The 21,576-nt window shown below is 44.8% G+C and overlaps 1 protein-coding gene across 1 annotated transcript in view; it reads left to right on the top strand.

The window, feature by feature from the left end:
- PKHD1 (PKHD1 ciliary IPT domain containing fibrocystin/polyductin) overlaps positions 1-21,576 on the top strand; it is a 663,908-nt gene that overhangs the window by 585,119 nt on the left and 57,213 nt on the right. Inside the window, 4 exon segments of the mRNA XM_088467197.1 lie at positions 4,852-4,880; positions 9,782-9,911; positions 11,389-11,476; positions 20,172-20,279. Of these exon segments, the coding sequence (XP_088323323.1) occupies positions 4,852-4,880; positions 9,782-9,911; positions 11,389-11,476; positions 20,172-20,279 (355 nt within the window).

Below are 21,576 nucleotides of genomic sequence, written 5' to 3'. Positions count from 1 at the left end.
CAATTACACTGCTGTTACACTGATACAATTACACTGCTGTTACACTGATGCAATGTTACAATTACATACTGCTATTATACTGATAGAACGTTATAATTACATACTACAGTTACTGATACAATGTAACAATTACATACTGCTATTATACTGATTCAATGTAAGAATTACACTGCTGTTACATTGATACAATTACACTGCTGTTACATTGGTGCAATGTTACAATTACATACTGCTATTATACTGATAGAACGTTATAATTACATACTGCTGTTACACTGATACAATGTAACAATTACACGCTGCAGTTACACTGATAGAATGTTACAAATACACTCTGCTGTTACACTGATACAATTTTACAATCACAGGGCCTGATTCACTACCGATCGCAACTGCGATTGCAATAGCGGTTACGCACTCAGTTCCACTGCGATAGTATGCTAATCCATTGCGATCGCTATGCTGCCGCAGCACTACATGAGGACGTCCACTTTACCTCACTCACATCCGTAATGTTTAGCAAGACTGCGGAACCATCGGTACAATCGAGTACCATCGCAGCCTCATGCACCTGGACCTTACTCAGAAATTGCTAACTTCATTGCACGCTATGAGAGCTCAGGCTGCGCAGGGCATCGCAGTGGCTAATTTATGCATGCCCCTGTACCGTCGTTCAAACGTCCACCCCCCGTCACCTCCCACAAATGGCACTTCCTGTCAATCACTCCGCGATGGGTCTGCATAGTCACTGCGATCGCAGTCCCAATCGCAGTGGCCAGTTCGCGCACTGCGATGCCTACGCAGCACGCAACAATCGGCCAATTGCTTGCGTCTTAGCAACTGCGATCTGTAATAACTCAGGCTCTCCGTTTCCTGTTTGCAATAGTGACATAAAATGTTTCTGTGTTTCCTATCACATCAGTACGGCTGTGGGTCATTTCGCCTCCTGGCTACACTGACATTAGTGGCTGCAAATTGGATAACAGTAGCACAATGATGAATCCGAGCTGCTTCCAATAAAGTGTTTATCCTGTTGCTTTAATATCAGAGAATCACATAATGATATTTTGGCCTTCACTTCAGTTTAGCGACGACCCCAGTGGGGCCGGGTACAAAACCTTTACAGCTGTCTAACAAGATGTCAGATAGCTGGCGTAACCATGGCAACGGGCCCAGGAATCTAATCTTGCCGTCCTCCCTGGCAGGACCCAATAAAGCTTACCTTATCTAAGTGTCTTATCATTGCTCGGTAACTCAGATCAATTAATACTAATTCCCTGCACACTATGATGTATTGTGATCACCCACATTTTGGGGGGGGGGGGGGGAGGGGAGAGGGGAGCGAACGCCATAATTCACCCAAAATGAGCCTGCCTATTCTACAGAGGTATTAATTGGGTGACCGTATTAAATGGGAAAAAAGTGAGGGGCGCTGAGAGGAGACCGAACGAGTGGCTCTCTTGGCTGCAATTGACCTATCAGGAGGAGACGGTGGCCTTTACTGTAACTTTTATCTATTGCAGTTTTCCCTATCGCGTGTCAAGTTGATGTATTATAAAAAATTCATTCGGTGACCTTTCACCCCTGCTGCGGATTAAACAATTTCACCGGGATGGCATCATTAACTGGGCCCCAGCGTTTTAATGATGATTTCTCTAAAAGGCCACGGAGATTCCATTTTAAGCTAACAGATTTATTACACTATTATAACATATCGTAAAAAGCGGCATCACCCACTGTACAATATTTTAGGATAGAAATATATACGGATGCGCCAGTTACCAGAGTAGCATAAGGACATTTTTACACGCAGAATTGGGTCTTTTTAATGTTGTGATATATAATTAACTTTACATTTTTTGATGACCAATAATAAACAGAAAATGGCATACGGGCAGCTGGAGCGCACTTTTTGCTCATTCGTAAATGGCCCTTTTAGTTGTAGCACGGTGCTCTGCAGAAAGTGCACTGAGATCTACTTCAACTGTGTGTGACTGCGATTACAGGAAGTGATATTTATTGTGACTTGGGATGGTAGTAACATGCACTGTGTATATGATATTTTCAGGCCTATTGAGAAGAGCTGATAAGACAGTAATGCCTATCACTGTATCAAACCTTCCATCATCTAGATTATGCATCCGGTAGCATTTTCTCTGATGGAATTCCTTATAACTTTCCCGACTATTTATTACTTTTTTAAAAGGCCAGCAGCAATTGATGGATACAATTGCATATGGTTCGTGTAATGACTCTCCGAGAAGAAAAAAGTTACAATAGTCAATCATCAAAACTCTTTATTCCCTTTATTCATTCCAGAACACTGTTTTATGCACTCATTGCTGGACTCATTTACAATTTGTTCCAATTCATTACATCATAAGTGACATCAAATCTCTCCCATCATTCTACAGAGTACTGCATAAAGCACCGTTACCGTTAGTAACGCTCTGCCTGACACAGAATCTAATCTCCGATTATACAAAAGTTATTTGTTTGTGACCTGTGTTTGTCTGCATTAATCCCGGTGCCTGCATAAATAACACATTTAAATAAATATGTATCCCCTATCTCAATTTAGATGGTCAGAATACTGATAAAATACATACGTGTAGAGATGTGTAAAATGACACTATAATTTAGTGCAAATTGTGGCACTTGTATTTGGCGTGCAAGGTGCATGCCGACGCTGACATTACCGGTGCCGGAATCCCAACCCTGGTCAGAATACTGGCCCTGGCATTGCGACGCCCGGGATAATGAAGGTAAGGAGCGGGTTTTGGGAGGAGGGTTAGGTTTAGGGGTTAGGGTTACGTACTAGGGGGGAGGGTTAGGTTTAGGGTGTGGGGAGGGGAAGGTTAGGTATAGGCACTAGGGGGGTAGGTTAGGGTTAGGCATCGCAGTGGGAGGGTTAGGGTAAGGGTAGGGAGCAGGGTAGGGTTAGCATACCGATAAAAAAGTGTAGGTATGCCAACCCTGTCGGGATGCCAGCATTGGGATTCTGACTGATGGAATCTTGAACGCCGGTATCCCATACCCAACCCGCATGGGAGGTCACCCTGCAAATCCACTGCCTGGAGCATCCTTAGGGTGCTCCCGATGCCCAGCTTCTTCCCATTATGATGTCACATGTTCAGGGGTGTGGCTAGCACAGGGCGCCCTATCAGTCAGCTATGTCACTGGTTCAGAGTTGCCCATAAGTCGGCCCTAATTACACTCGCACTACATGCGCAGAACTAAGGGCCTGATTCAGAGCCGTTGGCTAACTAACCCGACGCTTAGCATATATCTCTGATGTTTAGAGGTCTGCGCATGTGTTGATCGGGTCCTGCGATCTCGTTGGCAGTCCCGCCTTACCAGCAACATGACTGACATCCTGCCACGTTTGGGTGGAGAATCGGGGGGCGTCGCTGGCCACCATTCCCGGAAATGGGGGCATGTCACAATGCACACACTCTCTGTCTCTGTCGTTATTCAGAAAATTCCACAATCCACATATTACATAAAAGAAACATCGCTGTCCCTAGTATAACAGGGAGGGGCCATAGCCAGGAATAGTCATGTGTCTTATTATTGTGCTGAAACAACTAGGACATGTGTAATGGTAGCACAATGCACAATGCAGGCTGATGCACCCCCTATGGTTTACTACCCCAGAGGTTCCCGATTGGCGTATGCACAGGATCTGTGCTGCATCTGTGACACTCAGTGTCTGCGACGACAGTCGCAGTTCCTCCTTGGCAGCAGCATCATTGACATTTTTTGGCCATTTGGGGGTGAGGAAGGGACAGTGATGGTCATATCCCACAAATCCAGGGCATGTTGGCCCCGTTCTCTGGGCGTGCCGAAGCAAGTATCTGTGTCTTCCAACCAAGCTTCACTGGCCCCGGAAGTGTGACTTTCACGGTCATCCTGAGTAACCTGAGGATCCCTGAGATGGCCAATGCTCACACAAGTGATCCAATGGCTGCGTCCTCGGGTGCAGCAGCAGATCACAGAAGACGGCAAGGAGGCGTCTACACAACCCGCCTCCTGCTGCATTAGCAGAATTTTGCAGTCACAGCTGCTACTGCATTGTATCGTGATAAGTAGTATATCTCATTCTCTCTCCCCCCTCTGTCTCTGTATACTAGCTATATATTTATTGTATGGATCACACTGTCCTATATCATCTGCTTAATCTCTTTTGTGTATCTCTATGTATGACAAGTTTTGGGCTCTTTTCTCTCTCCAGCACCAGCAGCCCTGCTTCACAATGGAGCATTAACCTGGATTGCCGTGTAGAGGGGATTTAGGAAGAGAAACTCTCTTTTCCACCATGCAGCTTGTAAAGAGGAAAATTAGGAGTATTTAAATAGAGCATGTAATGTCTATGAGAGGCATAAGAAACAACAGGGTGTTGGATAGTTGTAGTCTAATAGCCGCTCTCCCTGGGTGCTCTGTAGGTACTTCTGGCTCTGAATGGCACATTCCTGGCACCACCTGGGTAGTGATGTCATTAAGGAGCCAGGCAGGAAGCAGATAAGTCGGTCATACTGCAGACGATTTGGAAAGAGAACATGCTAAAGTGTAACGTATAGCACTTTCCTAGTACCAAACAACTATAATAGCCTATCCCCAAGTCTTTATTACTGTACAGTTACAGCCACCCATGTAACCTATTCTGACATTTCAGTGTTAACGTCTCATGGAGTCTAGGATTTTAGAACTACTGTATAGGTACAGTGATGATGTGCAGCAGTTTCCACCTTCCAGTTACCTTCCTTTATTTAATCACCCTCCTGCACATTTTACTATGTCATGCATTCTTTTTTTGTGGTCTGGTTTTGTGCTTTTCCATTCTGTCTTCAGGGAGACTTAATGAATGTCATTGGCCCAAGGTAAGAATCAAAACTGGTGTCTGTAGTGTTTCCCTCACAGAGCGCGGCTCAGCTGTGTTGTATCCGAAAACCCAACTCTGTCCCTTGGTATAATTACCGGGCTTATAATTATACAAGGAGAACTGGGATAATAAATATAAGTTTCATTTATGTAAGTCAAATACAATAATAAAAAAAAGAGTTTACTAAAGTTAAGCAGAAGATTGATTAAAGTTCCATGATGGTATTCACAAGCAATTGCATTAATAGTCAACCGATGGTCACCAACACTTTAAATAAATAGAGGAGCTTCTTACTGTTAAAAAGCCTGTAGACCTAAAACCTTCTTACACTTTTAAGAAATGTTCGTGTATGTATGCAAGTGTATATATAATAATATGTTAATAGTTTATTTTTATCAATTAACAAAATGCAAAGTGAATGAACAGAAGAGAAATCTAAATCAAATCAATATTTGGTGTGACCGCCCTTTGCCTTCAAAACAGCATCAATTCTTCTAGGTACACTTGCACACTGTTTTTGAAGGAACTCGGCATGGAGGTTGTTCCAAATATCTCGGAGAACTAACTACAGATCTTCTGTGGATGTAGGCTTGCTCAGATCTTTCAGTCTCTTCATGTAATCTCAGACATGCTCGCTGATGATGAGATCAGGACTGTGTGGGGGCCTTATCACTTCCAGGACTCCTTGTTCTTCTTTACTCTGAATATAGGGCCTGATTCAGAGCCGGACGCAATTAGCGCTCGCTCGTCCTGAAAATAGGGGTGGCTATTCAAATGAACCGTTCGCTGTTTGCGGTCTGTTCACGTCTCTAGATCTGAACGAGCGTACAAAACTTGCGGTCGTTTTTGGGGAAACTACGCCCCCTGGCCGCTCGCATCCTACGTCATGTCCGCTATTTATTAGATTAATCGAGTACATCGAACAGGGTATGAACTGCTCGCTATTCTTGTGGTTGGTTTTTGCTACCACAATTTTGCGAGCAGTTCTGTCTTAAAAAAACCCAGTGACGTGGTCAATGACGCTGCTGTTTTAATTATGCACACCCATAAAACGCCCGTTTTGACCTTTAAGCACGCCTGCGTTCGGATCTCCGTTTTCAAGCACCTTCCCCTGTTACCACCCACATACGCCTCATTCTGTTACTCAAATTAGCAGGCATTCACTATTTTGCGAGCACATGAATTTCGGCCGCACTGACTGGTTCGCGCATGCGTATAACGATCCGTACGCATGCGCAGTTGGGCAAACATTGCTCGGAGCGAACGATCTGCCGCTTACGAGTGGCTCTGAATCAGGCCCATAGTTCTTACTGACAGGCCTTAGGGCCTGATTCAGACCCGGACGCTATTTGCGGCCACTCGCTCTCAAAAAGGGGCCATCTATGCAAAACATGCGCTCGGTCTTTGCGGTGTAAGGACGCCTCTATGTCTTAGTGGGTGAGGGCTTATTGAGCTCGCAAGTGTGAAAAAGACGCTCCCTTGCCACTCGCAACAAACGTCATATCCGGGAAATGTAGGATTAATCGGGACCATCGGGAGCCATCAGAGGTGCTCGTAGCACTTAAGGTAGACCTAGCCTCCCGCAAGCAGTGCGAGCAGTTCAGGGAAAAATCATCCAAATCACATGTTCAATGACGCTACTTTGCAAATTATGCATGCCCTTTAAACGACGTATTGGCGGTCAGACACGCCTGTGTTTGCACACCCACTCCCCCGTTCACAAGCACCTTCCCCTGTTACCACCCACAAACGGCACTATCTGTAACTCAAAGTAGCGGCCCGACTGCGGGCTATGGACGAGCACTTTCCCATCGCAATGACTGTTTCGCGCGCATTGTGATTTATACGCATGATCAGATTGAGAAAAATCGCTCATTGCGAGTGAGCGAGCGCAACTTAGCGTCTGGGTCTGAATCAGGCCCTTAGTTCAGAACCAACTTTTGGGGGGAAATTGTAAAAAGTGTTTGAAAATGGGCAAAAAGTACTGGGTCTGGTATTTTGGGGTGCTGTATGGATGGGACAGGTATTTTGGGGTGCTGTATGGATGGGACAGGTATTTTGGGGTACTGTATGGATGGGACGGGTGTTTTTAGGATTGCAGGAGGCTGCAGCAGGTGGTTTTTTTTTATTTTTGTAAAAGGCACTTTATAGAGACCAAAAAATATACTTGCACCCATATAAATGTACCCCCAATTTAACTATAGCAACTATTTTTCACAAAAGAAATAGCTTTAGATAATTCTTCCACACTTATGCAAATATGCAAATAACAGCCCTGTGAGTCAATTTAAGAACCCTAAATACTTTTATTAGGTCTATTAATACACTTCTATAATGATTTCCAGGGTAAGTTAGGCCTCTAATGGGGTACAGACTGATTTCCCCAAAATAAACTGCCTTTTCGCTAGTTTCACCACTCGCTGCATTCGCACATCTGCAGTTTCGCCTGTTTTGGAATTGAGTAGGGCGAAAAGCGTGTACGCGCATAGTGACAGTACACAATAATTTTGCGTAAAAACAGGGCAAATGAGGTGAAAAGATTGCGCGGCTGACGCATTTCGCCGGCCGCAACTTTTCGCCTCTAATTGAATTCGGCCCTAAGAAAGGAAGTCAGCATAATGTGTCTTTCATCTGATGCACTAAGATTCTTTGGCCCGCCACTGCGTCTACGGTCCTCAACGTTGCCCGTTTCTTTGTGCTTCTTCAAAAGAGTTTGAACAGCACATCTTGAAAGATGGTGTAAACTACCAGGGCTAAACTCTTTGCTTTTTGGAGTGTATTACATCGATTATTGATAATAATAGGGACTGCGATCTGCAGTGCTAATTAGCACTTTGCCGGGGATTTCTGTGACATCTCCTACATTGTCCCATTAGTACATAGGAATGATACATAAAATTATGCAGAAACTGTAGTTTCTGCATAATTTTATATAAAAAAACATGGATTGATACATAGGCCCCTTTAAATGTCTCATCCTGCAGCAATTCCACTCTGTCTGAGGATAGAGATGAGCAAGATTTTCAAAACTCTTCTAGCAAGTGCTAGCCGTACAGTGGGCCTGATTCAGAGCCGGACGCTATTTGCGCTCGCTCGTTCTGAAAAAGGGGCCGGCTATTTAAATTGAGCGCTCGCTCTTTGCGGTCTATTGACGCCTCTATGTCTGAGCGAGCAAACGAAATATGCGCTCGCTATTTTGTAAAGACGCCCCCTGGCCGCTCGCATCCTACGTCATCTCCGCTATTTATTAGATTAATCGAGTACATCGAAAGGCGTCTGAACTGCTCGCAGTGCTTGTGGTTGGATTTTCCTACCGCAATCATGTGAACAGTCCAGGCTAAGAAACAACCAAGTGACGTGGTCGATGACGCTGCTTTGTTAATTATGCACACCCTTAAAACGCCCGTTTTGACCGTTTGGCACGCCTGCGTTCGGATCTCCACTCCCCGTTTTCAAGCACCTTCCCCTGTTACCACCCACAAACGCCTCATCCTGTCACTCAAAATAGCAGGCACTCGCTATTTTGCGAGCGCTCGATTTCTGACCGCACTGACTGGTTGGCGCATGCGCATTACGACCCATACGCATGTGCAGTTGTGCGAACATCGCTCGGAGCGAACGAGCTGCCGCTTACGAGCGGCTCTGAATCAGGCCCAGTATTCCACCTTTATGTTTGGCAGAATTTGAAGCAAAAGTGGATCTCAGAGGTTGTATTTTGGGAAGTTACAGGGAATGGCGACCTGCCAGGCTGCCTCTTATTCCGGGAATAACCTCCAGGTTTCGTTGTCCACTGCCAGCACCATCTCATTGAAGCTGACAAGTGCATTAAGTTATAATATTGGGCCCAACAAAATGCATTTGCCATACACAATCGGATGATGTCTATTTCTGCATTGATCCTTGATATTATATTGACATATTGCCCCCACAAGCCTTAATCCGGCCCTGCTTGTGCTACACCCTTCACTGCATACTGGCCAACTCTCCCTGATTGTCAGGGAGACTCCCTGAAATAGCAGCAATCTCTCAGATGTAGCAGGACACGCCTATCACATGTATGACACGCCCCTCAGATGTAGTAGTACACGCCCATCACATGTATGACACGCCCCTCAGATGTAGCAGTACACGCCCATCACATGTATGACACGCCCCTCAGATGTAGCAGTACACGCCCATCACATGTATGACACACCTCTCAGATGTAGCAGTACACGCCCATCACATGTATGACACGCCCCTCAGATGTAGCAGGACACGCCCATCACATGTATGACACGCCCCTCAGATGTAGCAGTACACGCCCATCACATGTATGACACGCCCCTCAGATGTAGCAGTACACGCCCATCACAAGTATGACACGCCCCTCAGATGTAGCAGTACGCGCCCATCACATGTATGACACGCCCCTCAGATGTAGCAGTACACGCCCATCACAAGTATGACACGCCCCTCAGATGTAGCAGTACACGCCCATCACAAGTATGACACGCCCCTCAGATGTAGCAGTACGCGCCCATCACATGTATGACACGCCCCTCAGATGTAGCAGTACACGCCCATCACAAGTATGACACGCCCCTCAGATGTAGCAGTACGCGCCCATCACATGCATGACACGCCCCTCAGATGTAGCAGTACACGCCCATCACATGTATGACACGCCCCTCAGATGTAGCAGGACACGCCCACTTTACCGCCCCGATCTTCGTGTTACTTTCACAATCTCCCTGAAATGCTTTTTCAAAAGTAGGCAAGTGTGCTACACTGTACATGACAGGAAGGACCAGGCAATGCAGGTGTACGGTAGCCATTTTACACTATAGATCAGCCAGCTCTGGAGTAAAGTGTTTCTTTCCATGTGTAATATTCTGTATATTTCTTGTACCAATATAGTAGCGTTACAGGAAGCCGCAGCGCGGTGTATGTGAGACCACATCGCATCTACATAGAAGTGCAACCCGTGGGCGGGACGGCAGGAAGGCCACTTCCAACACAGCCTAAAGTCGCATTCTTGGATATAAAGGTAACGCTTGGCTGTTGCTTTTTCTTCACAGTTGTAAATGGAATAATATTATTATTTATTTATATAGTACATCTGTGCTATCTCATCCACATCAGTCCCTGTCCCAGTGGAACTTGCAGTCTATGGGGTCTAGTTACTAAGCAGTGTTAGGAGACAGAGTGAAAAGTGGTAAGAAAGTGATAAGGTGCCAGCCAATCAGCTCCCAACTGTCATTTTTCAAACACAGCCTGTGAGATGGCAGTTGGGAGCTGACTGGCTGGTACCTTATCACTTTCTTATCACTTTTCACTCTGTCTCCTAACACTGCTTAGTAAATAGACCCCTATATTCCCTATCACATATACACAAGGAAACATTTTCGTCAGCAGTCAATTAACCTACCAGTATGTTTTTGGTGTGTGGGAGGGAACCCACACAAACATGGGGAGAAAATACAAACTTCAAACAGACCGGCCACTGGTCTGGAAGTGAACTCATGACCTCAGGGCTGTAAGACAACAATACTAATCACTGTGCCACCATGCTGGCTCAGTCTTGCGTGAATACAGTTTAATGCAGTTTACATTTTTTTTGTACTTGTTTTATATATCAGTGGGGGCGATTCAATTCAACGCGAATTGAATAGCGCCAGGAGCGAGCTCCCGGAGCTATTCAATTCACTGCGCTGTATGGTTGGAGAATGCCGGTTATCGCGCCTTAACAAGGGTGTTAAGGCGCGTTAACCGGCATTCTTTGACCAATGTGCCGGGCGCGCGGCTGTTAGCGCCGCGCTATGCAGAAAAACAGCTGCGCGTCCGGCACTTTGGTCGGATTTCTTCTCGCATCCCCAGGGGGGGTGAGAGAAAAAATCCTTAGCGCGCCCAAACAGCGCCGTGTATTGAATAGCTTCGGGAGCTCCCTCCTACGGCTATTAAACGTTGCGGTGAATTGAATCGCCCCCTGTGTTTGCAATCTTAATATTTCAATAATATATTTCTGAATACAGATCTATAGTTACTTGAGTGTATGATATCTCACTGATACTGAAATAATAGACTATAACATTGCATAAGACAGACAGTTCTACACAGTACTTTACTGGTGCTTTTCATGTACATTCTTTATTTAATCTACCTCTCCAGCATTATCTGTGTATAGCCTATAGCCTATTACATATCATGTTACATTTCCTATAGGTATCAAAAATGTACATTTAAAAAAATCAAAAACAAAACTTAATATACTGTATACGAGCAGTTTGGATTTGACTTTGCTCTTTCCGCCAACTTACGGCAAGTTCGGATCTGAAATCAAGACAAAAAGTCAACTTTAAGGGACGTCTAGGATCACCAGTGGTGGAAAGACGACGTTTTGCCTATATAATGCGTATATAATGTGATACTTCCCCTCTTCATTGTTTGATTGTGTTCAAACCTCTATTTTTCTATTATAATGATATATATTTTATTGTATAATATGTATTTTGTTGTAACTTTAGGGCAATCGAGTAAACAATTTAGGACATTACTCCAATCTCTGGTATCTATCTGTTTATCTCAAGGATTCCTCGAGTGCTCCTCTAAAAGGTACATACAGTAACTCTACAAAGATTTATTATGTGTTACAGAACCAGTTTAGTCCTTTACGTCTGCATAATGGGGGGTGACAGCATTTTTATTGCTTTTATTTTAGGGCAAGCGCAGCCTTTTTTTTCTTTTAGCATTACTTTTTTTATTATTAGTGTTGCACCATGCGCCAGAACCGATGTCTCAGCTGGTCCGGAGTGAATGTGAATTGGCAGCGCCACATCCTCCGGCCGATCTGCCGTCATATCTGAGGATTGGTAAGTGCATACACACTTACCAATTGTCGGCCCGATGTGGTGTGACTGACGTCACATGTGCCCGCCCAGTTGAGCTGTGAGTCACCGGTGGCCTCTGCAGCAAGTGTACGGGTGGTCAGCCGACCGCCCATACACACAGCACGGCATCGGCCGTACTGCACAGCCGACGCGATACAGTATCTCTGTGAACGACGTTGTACATAGACATAACGTCTGTACACACTGGCCAACGCACACACGATATTTATCGGCCAATGTGTACACAGCATAAGCTTTGGGGGTCTATTTACTAAGCAGTCTTAGGAGACAGAGTGAAAAGTGATAATTCAGTGATAAGGTGCCAGCCAATCAGCTCCCAACTGTCATTTTTCAAACACAGCCTGTGAGATGACAGTTGGGAGCTGATTGGCTGGCACCTTATCACTTTCTTATCACTTTTCACTCTGTCTCCTAAGACTGCTTAGTAAATAGACTAAAGATATAAAGTGGAGATTAGGGGTCTATTTATCAAGCAGTGAAAAGTGTGGAGATGTGAACCAGTGGAGCAGTTGCCCATAGCAACCAATCAGCTCCTTCCTATTATTTTATAGACTGTACTTGATAAATGCTACTTGAAAGCTGATTGGTTGCTATGGGCAACTTCTTCACTGGTTCACTTCTCCACGCTTTTCACTGCTTGATAAATAGACCCCAAAGTACCAACCAATCAGCTCTCGTCATTATTCAAACACAGCCTGCAAAGTGACAGGAGCTGATTGGTTGGTACTTTTTGTCTTTCCACTTTTTTTTTCTCTACAATGCTTAGTACATAGGGCCTGACTCAGAGATGGACGCTAATGCGATCGCAGCTGCGATTTCGACGCAACGCAGCTGCGAAAATATCACCTTAGCATAAGGACATCCGCTGCTGCCTTCTTACATGCGCACAATGTCGCTTATGTGTGTAAATATCGGTAACATCGATGCACATTGAGCGGCCATCTTGCCCTTGCGACAGGTCTGACCTGCTGCAGCCTTGGCAGCTCTCCTGACATGCAGAGCAGCATAGGACATCGCAGGGGCTCATTTATGCACACCCATGTAATGGCAGATAGACACACCTGCGGTTTTTATTACCACCCCGTTACCACTCCCAAACGCTGACTACTTGTCACTCACTCTGCCAGTGGATCCTCTGTGCCTCCGTAATCGCAATGGAATCGCTGTGCACGCACAGTTCGGCTTTTATGCATGCGCACTGGCAAACAGTCGCCTGATCTGCGTCCGTGAGCACCATTGCGTTTATCGCTGTATCAGGCCCGTAGACCCCTATATTTCTCCATAAGCTGTGAATTCCTGTACCCAATTTTCCATGATTGCGCCGATTATTGTAACAAAATGGTGATTGCGGAATGAGCGGGGAAGGGGGGGTTTGGTTTAGGCACTTAGAGGGGGGTTAGGGTTTGGCACTAGGGGGGGAGGTTAGGGTTAGGCACCCCTAAGGGAGGGTTGGGGTAGGGGGTAGAGATAGGAGTACTTACCTAAATTAGCGATCGGGATCTTCACCCCTGCCAGGCTTCCGCTGTCGGGATTAGAACCATGCGGCCGGTGGTATTACATACTGATTCCGTACGGGACCCCCTGCAGTGATGTCCACAGTTCTTAGAAGACCCTTTTTAGACATGCAGAAAAGACGGGTTTACATATTTTGGGCCTGATTCTGAGCAACTGCGCTAAATGTCTGTACGCCGCCTGCGATCGGAAATTCAAATGCGACTATGTATTCTCAGTTGCACATTTCTCCACAACTACACCAACCCCGGCTCTCTGTCCATAAGACAAGAGGTGCATCTGAAATAGGCATTTCCATGGCATACACACTACTCTTCCGTGCCACCCAAATGACCCACCCAATAATGATTATTTCATGGATGGATAGAAACATCCCAGATCCGTCTGCATGTTTGCTAAAGCTCACTAGATGCATCCGCATTGAGACCTGAGCGCCTTATTTATTTATTTCATTGATGAACAGTCGCTTATATAATGCCAGCGTATAGCATTGTGCTTTACAATTGGGAACAAACAGTAATAGAACAAGACTGGGTAATAACAGACTATGTGGAGATGTGCCCAGGGGCGTCGAGAGGGGGAGGAGGAGCGGGTACTATTTACACAGGCTCGGGCTTCCTGAATGGCCCGGTGGGGGTCCGGGTCCGGCACCGCCCCCCCTCCCTTCTCCCTCTCTCCCTCCCCTCTTCGCCTGGGCCCTCTACGCCCCTGGATGTGCCGACCAATCAGCTCCTAACTGCCATTTTTCGAACACAGGACGGGATGCATGACGATCACCGCAAAGGACTGCTCTGTAGGTAAGTGCGGCCCTTTGCAATGGAGGGGCTTCCGGGTCCTTGACCCAGAAGCCCCTCCGGCGTCCTTCTGCGCATGCCACGGTGGGTGCTGAGAGGGGTCCGATTGGATCCCTTTCTCAACTCACACCCGATAGAAGCCCATAGGCTTCTATGGGTAACGCCATCAGAAAGATGGCGTTACCCACCGCAAACCAAGCGGGCTTGATGCATATGAGCAATTTGGTCAAACCTGCATTTTCGGGGTTTGATCGCATTTTTCTCATTGATGCATCCCGCCCACAGCCTGTAAAGTGACAGTTAAGAGCTGATTGGTTGGTACTTTATCGCTTCCTGCTTTATCACTCTCCAAGGCTCAGCACATCTCCCCCAAAGAGGTAAGAGGGCCCTGCTCGCAAGCTTACACTCTATAGGGAAATAGGCACTGACACACACGCATAAGGGCTACATATTGCATATTGGTCCAGCCACATTGTAGGGGTTCATGGTTGGCTGTGTGATCCTAGGTCAACATTCCTGTGTGATCGGGTCAGGCTTGTTTTTAACCTACTGGGCGCAGTCGCTGGCTGATATATATATATATATATATATATAAATGTTTACTCCAGCATACACATTATCCTGGATTTAAAAAGCTAAATGTCCCCCTTCCTCGTTGATAGCTTTCCCATTAGACATTACCTTTACTTTGCCTTTAAATCAGTGGCTTGCATGGGTGCATTGTGTTCCGTTATATGGCAGCATTTCAAACATTAAATTAGTCCTGCGCAAGAGTACTTTTAAATGTGCCTGTCATTTTCTTTCCTATACTTGCAACAATTACAACGGGATAATTGGTTAGGTATTCGAGAGGAACCTGCGGAAGGGGAGCTAAATTTATCTTTCCCACTGAAATATTCCCTAAGGGAACTTTCTGGGAGTCTGTGTTTACTTTCTCTACCTTTAGTGAGAAAATAAAATGCGTAAAAGAAAAAGAGATTTTCCCAGTGTGGTGTTCTTGTTGAAAGAAACCCGAGCAAACAATTAAGGCACGTAAAATGAAATATTATTTGCATTTAGCACAGTCTGCTTGTACATGTACATAGAGATTATAGTCGGCACATTATCCCTCATAGCTGAAGTGCATCGTACAGCTGTTGGCATTTTTCACTTGGCGAGAGTTTTATGGAGACAAGCGCCCGTATTATGACAAAGCTTTAGGAACAGCGAGCGGCAGTTAAGCGCTATTAGTTACCATGAAAACTGTATTCCAGAACAGAAGCCAGGCAACTCGATGATGTTGGGTTGAGCCTGGAAAACGACTTGCTTTTGTCTTAAATACTATCTTGCATCAAAAAGTCTTCATTAAGAGTCTCACACAGATATAAAACTGGGAGATTTAGGAGCATGTGTTTGGAAATCTGAAACGGTCTTTTGGGAAGCACAGAATGTTCCCCCAGGGCTCATAAGCTCAGAATGACAATTTACAATGTATTTGAAATCAACAGTCTTGATCTATAAACTGTTTGCTATGGGTTGTTAAATGCTGGCAGTACATCGCTGCCTGTGTGTAATGCTAGTTTCAGCTGTACTGCTTCTTCAATGCGCTATTTACAAAAACAGTAGCACAGTATTTGTCCTAAAAACAAAAAATTGCTTGGGAATAAATCAAATAAATCAGGTTGTTTTTTTTGTAAAAATTCCCATTTGTGTGAAGGTTTATGGAAACGTGATATTGGGTTGATTTCCCAGTGTGTATTGCTTGTTTATGTAATAGTGCCTCATACCTCATCACAGTACAGGAGGGGTTGATAATGGTGCAATATATCTTCAACCAACTCAGTGGTGGTGTGAGCTGGTACAGCTGCCACCTGAAGAAGACAGAAATATCTGCGTGCTACTTCCATGAGAACCATTAAAGTGGGATAATTCAAGTTCTAGACTGGGGTCGGTGTAACAATTCATATGATTCAACTCATTTTATATTGATGTTGGATGCTTCTGTAGAAGGCTGTTACTTTAGTTGTCTTTGAGTGGATGGGTAGTGCCCAAGTGCTGGTTTCGTAATGTTCTTGAACATCCGAGTGGTCTTGGAGGCTTTTTTCCTGTTGGTCATATAAGTCCAGGACATCTGCACATAGCAGGAACATGTCCTTGGTATTGAGTAGCAGGAGCTCTGGTACCGAGGAAGCTTTGAGATCTGTGGTTGTGGGGAACCTGTGTTTATGTTTAACTGTTTTGCTGCATCAGCTGATTGGTTTATCCGAAGGTACCGAGGAAAACAGTCGGTAAACAAACTGGTACTTTATTGTCAAAAAATTCTGCTTCTTGGAATGACCACCAGGTTCACTGCACCAAAACTCAATGTACAACCATATCTGAAAGGAGCTTATATGTACTGTAGTCATTGTTCTCTCAGTGCTGTCCTGGCTGCTGAGCCTGAAATCTCTCCTGATTTGGCAGGCTCACAAGTATCAGGCTTTGACATGTATCAAAAAGAGGACAAGTCCAGAGGTTGCTCATAGAAGCCAATTAGCTGCCGATGACTAGCTACCATTTACATTCTATGAAATGATAGGTAGAAGCTGATTGTTTGCGATGGTCAACTTCTTCACCTGTCCTCTTTAGAACGTTTGATACAGGTCCCCCAAAGTGACAAAGTCCAAGGAGGCTAGAGATCAAATTCACCGGTCCAACAGGACTCATAACTGTTCACCCAGAAGACTCCCACTGCAGCCTTCCGACCCTAATCTGGTTCCCATGGTGATGTGCATAGCAGGCAGTAGAGAGCATTCACTTTTCAGCCTGGAGCTCACTTATGGAGGGGCTTTTATCAAACTTCACTCTCCCATCACATACACAGCAGTCCCCTGTGGCGTTTGGCTCCAGTAGGTCTAGCTGGCAATGATGCAAAAGTACCCACTTAGCCAACCAAAGTTCCTTAATCACCATACTATCTCGGCATCTCAAGTCAACTACTGAGTTAGAACGTCCCAGTCTTTCTAGGTAAATCCATACTTTGAACTGAACGGCACAGCATAGTTAGCTGATAGATTAACATAATGAAATAATACAAACCTGCCAATTATATAATTACATGGAGGAGAGAGAGTGGAGGCAAGTTCATGAGAGCATAAACTAGAAGCAAAATATGCGTGGACACCAGGTTCCACAAAGTCTCCTGAGAGCAAATACTGTAGTAAATAGTCTGGGTGCTACCAATCAGCTTGGTAACTCAATAAAAGTGACAGTATCTCCTCTGGGAATTTGGTGAAGAATCCAATGGCGCGTAGAGAACCCACCTAGAGACATTTAAGAAATATGTAAGATTAACCATTAAATTCAAATGCATCAAGTACAGGATATGGACATCCCTGGCTGTAAGTACTCTCAAGAGTGGATACTGGACGGGCTTAACCTTTATTTTCAAGTAGCCGAGCACTTTGCTTTCACAACAGTGCTCATTTCTTGCCTAACCCGAAGTCCCCCCCGGGTGCCCCTAACCTAAACCTCCCCCCACCACCCCAGCGGCTGTCCGCGCCTGACGCCCGGCTTGCCTTCGAAACGGTAAGCCGGATGTCGGGCTCCCGGCGTCGGTCTAATGACAGGCGTCGGGATTTTGTTGCCAGTCATTAGACACTTGCCGGGATTAAACAGTCTGGATGCCGACGGTCGGCATTTAGACCGTCGGCAGGTTGAGGTTTACAGGTGTTAAGCGGACTAGTGGGAAAATCTCCAAAGACGCATTTGGCAAATGCAGAAATGTCACGTCAAAGTCCAACTTCCCAGCATTTCATACTGCTCAGCTGACCTTATGTTTCATTTACATTAACAATTTATCATTTACATTAAATAATATTGCGGGGGGCATTGCCAAGCCACCTTAGGAAAAAAAAAAAAAAAAAAAACACTGGGGAGGGGAGCACTGTGAGCCCCTCAGTCCAGCGCAAATCAGGGGGGGGGAGCGTGATCAGTGTGTTTGCTTCCCCCACAGGCAGAGGAGAGGTGGGGGATTTTTTCAGTGATTTGACGATTTCCGACAGATCGCAAAGACAAATCATTCTAATCGTCCAGTGTGTACGCACTATTCGCGCTCCCACGGGGTCATCCGTCGCATTTTAGAGAACTTTCCTCCAGGTGACGGTATTGCAAACCAGTCGGGATTCCGACGTTGGCAATTATTTGTAGGACAGTGTTTGTGGAAAATTTGGAGTATGAGAGATGGGGGAAAATGTAAAAATTACATTGCTGGGCACATCTTGGGGTCTGATTCACAGATGGCCGCAAATCCCGTTGCGACTGCCATTCCGTACGCAGCGGACTCGCCAAATATGCTAATAACTTAGCTGATGTCTTGTGCACTTAGACGCCTACCTCCAGGCGTCTCACACCCGACGCTTATGTACAAAAGCAGAAACATCGGTGGTACATGGAGCTTCTGATTAAGCCTATGCTGTCTCAGACAGAGCGGCTCTCCTAAGACCCTGGGGCCTCTCTTAGCTGCGAACGAGTGGTTCCGACACCCCTGCAATTTTCTAACCACCCTCCGTTACCTCCCCCAAACGCTGACTACCTGTCACTCACCTTACAAATAAATCCTCCATGTGACCTCTGCCGCTAATCCGTCACCGCAGCTTTGGTGCATGCACAGTGCCAAAATAATCGCTCCACTGCATCTAAAATCGACATTGCATTCACCTCTGAATCAGGCCCTTAGGCATCATCAATTGTGCAGCGTTGCACTGATCTGCAGATTTCCAACATAGGCCCGTATACAATTAGCGGCGAAAAGTCGGAATCCGCGAAAAAGTATCGCGGATGACATCAGGTGGAAACTTTTCACCCTATTCAATTGCACAGACTTTTCGCGTATGCGGAAAGTCAATGCAATGTAATAGGCGAAAAAGTTTGGCCTAAGAATAGACGGTGGAAAAGTGCAGAATTGCAGTTTTGGGGTACAAAGGTGCGGAAACCACTCTGCACCCTTGGGACAGCCCCCAAAAAGGATAACTGTGTAAAAAAATCCCTAAAAAAAAAAAGGAACACCCACAAAAAATTACTTTGAAAATGGGGGCGAAAAAGTACAAAGTGGGGGTACACACATAAAAAGTAGCGATATAAAATTTTGGGGGGTCTGCAAGTTTGGGGGAGGTGTTTTTTTGATTGCAGGTGCTTGCTGATGGTACGTTTTTGGCGTCACTTAAAACTTAACTTTAGCGATTTTAAACCATGCTTGCACCCATTTTCATGTACCCCAAATTTGACAGGACTACTTATTTTCTCGAAAAAATACTACTTAATGCTATTCTTCACCACTTGTGCAAAGACGCTAATTAGAGGCAATTGACAGCACTTGAGTACACCAGATAGCTTCAGTGGGGCTATTCGGGGGCATCTATATTGAACCCCAATTTTAGTGTGTCTTTTCAGGGATGTCAGGCTGATTTCCCCATTATTGACAGCACTTTTCGCCTGTTTGAGTTCCGCTGGGACACGTTTTCGCGTCCTTTGGAATTGAATACAGCGAATAGCGGGATCGCGCACGATAGGTTTCCACGCACTAAACACGCGATGTAGTCAAAGAGTGCAGAAAAATATCGCGGGTGCGAAACTAATTGAATACGGGCCATAGTCCTTATTCCTAACTTTCGTGTTGGTTTAAGCTTTTAACACTTTCAGTTTGAGCACAAATATTAAAGGGAACTTTGATTATGAAAATGTTCATTATTATAGAATTATTTTATGTGCATTTAGTGTTGTTATTACTATTATTATTATTTTTTATTTATTTATATGGTGCTGCAGTGCCATACAGAGGTTTGACTTTAGCTGCCATTAACATTTTACTTACGGTGGCGCGAGTGTCCGTCCAACATAACTCGGCACTGAAGGAGTTACTCTCTAATGATTGTGATATTTATTACCTGTAATTCTCTTATAGTACAAATGACTAAGCCTGCTTCTCTTACATGCAATGCTCAGTTTTATTCCGGTATCTGAAATTCCCGTGAACCTGAGCGGCTGTATTTACAGATCACATAGGGGGTATGGAAGACCGAAATATGGGTCCAATTACTGCGCTAACCTTAAGACATTTCTTTTGTAACATTACAGGGAACACTACGGTGGAAATAAAAGATGGATGGGGGAACTTTTCTAACTTGGCTGTCTCAAGTTCTGGATCAAACTGGTGCCTGATATTTAATGTTACATCACCTCCAGGTATTTCGCTCTGCTTTTCTTGTTACCGTTCTCCCTCTCTTGCGCCCTATCATTTCTGGAGATACCGTGCCTCCTGGGTCCCTCTAGGAGGAATATATTAATATATTTATCAGGAGCAACCTCAGCGGCAAACTATTCAGATAATATGCTTTTCAGAAATAAATATTTTATACGTCTCTGGACGCACGTTTATTCCTTTGTCCTCGCGCTGTAAATTTGAGAACAATTATGAGTGACAGGTGATAGTATATCTGCATACAGGGCAATACTGTATGTCATTGTATACTACTAATATTTTATTACACATGTATAAAGAAAATATTAGTCGCTCCCCATTATTATTAATACATTCATTCTCTTTTTTACTACCTTTATTTTATTACCTTATTGATATTTTGCGAATTCTATTTCTTACTAGAAGCTGCGTTCATAGTAAAGGCAGGTTTGAAGGAGAACACCATCAACATTCATATGAACATATGAACCTCTTTCTCCTGTATTAGTAAAATGAGGCTGGTCCGGTGCCTTCGCTAATTGTGACATAAGTGCAGCCATTGGACGTAAAATTAAAAACTATTGTGCCGGTTGTAGCAGATATAGTGACTGCTACAGGGGTGCATGGGGGCTAGTTTATCCAGAACAGTGGAGTTCCCAAGCATTGGAACCCAGCCATTCTGCTCAGGGCCGTAGCTACGGTAGTGCGGCCGGTGCCATCGCACAGGGCACCACAGGTCAGGGGGCGCTGTTTGGGCCTGTCAAATATCTGTTTATTATCATTCTTGCTTGTAGCTTCCTCTTATTTCATCCCCAGCATCTCCTGGTCTCCCCTATCTCTTCCCTGGCCCTTCCCCATGAGGCCATGGCCCTTTTTTGGGTGCATTATGTCCCTTTGAAAAATGAGGGGGGCGCCAATACTCTTTCTGGCACAGGGCACCAAAAAGTCTAGTTACGGATCTTATTCTGCTTGCTGAGTATGAGTGCAGTCTTCTGAGTAGGTATTACCCCGCACCATTCTCACCCGAGCACTTATTTTATTCATCATGGTCTCTAGCAATCAGGAGGTTTGGATAAATGGACAGTAGACTCAAGAACAGTTCCTTTTCATGACTTTCATGAATTAAGATAATGCAAATTGCAAAGAAAAAGAAAGTTAACTAATATTTTGTATTTTGCATTGTAAAAAAAACCCCTGTTTATTGGACTGTATTTTTGATTCAGTCTAGTTTTATTTTACATTTTTAGATAGAATTTGTTATTCAAAATGAAAAAAATTAAAAAAGTAACTGATTTTTTTTAT

This window comes from Taudactylus pleione, unplaced genomic scaffold (assembly GCF_031769625.1).
Source record: "Taudactylus pleione unplaced genomic scaffold, aTauple2 ptg000070l, whole genome shotgun sequence".
NCBI classification, from domain to species: domain Eukaryota; kingdom Metazoa; phylum Chordata; class Amphibia; order Anura; family Myobatrachidae; genus Taudactylus; species Taudactylus pleione.
The sequence above is the reverse complement of the archived record's forward strand: the minus strand, read 5'-3'. Positions and strand labels throughout refer to the sequence as shown.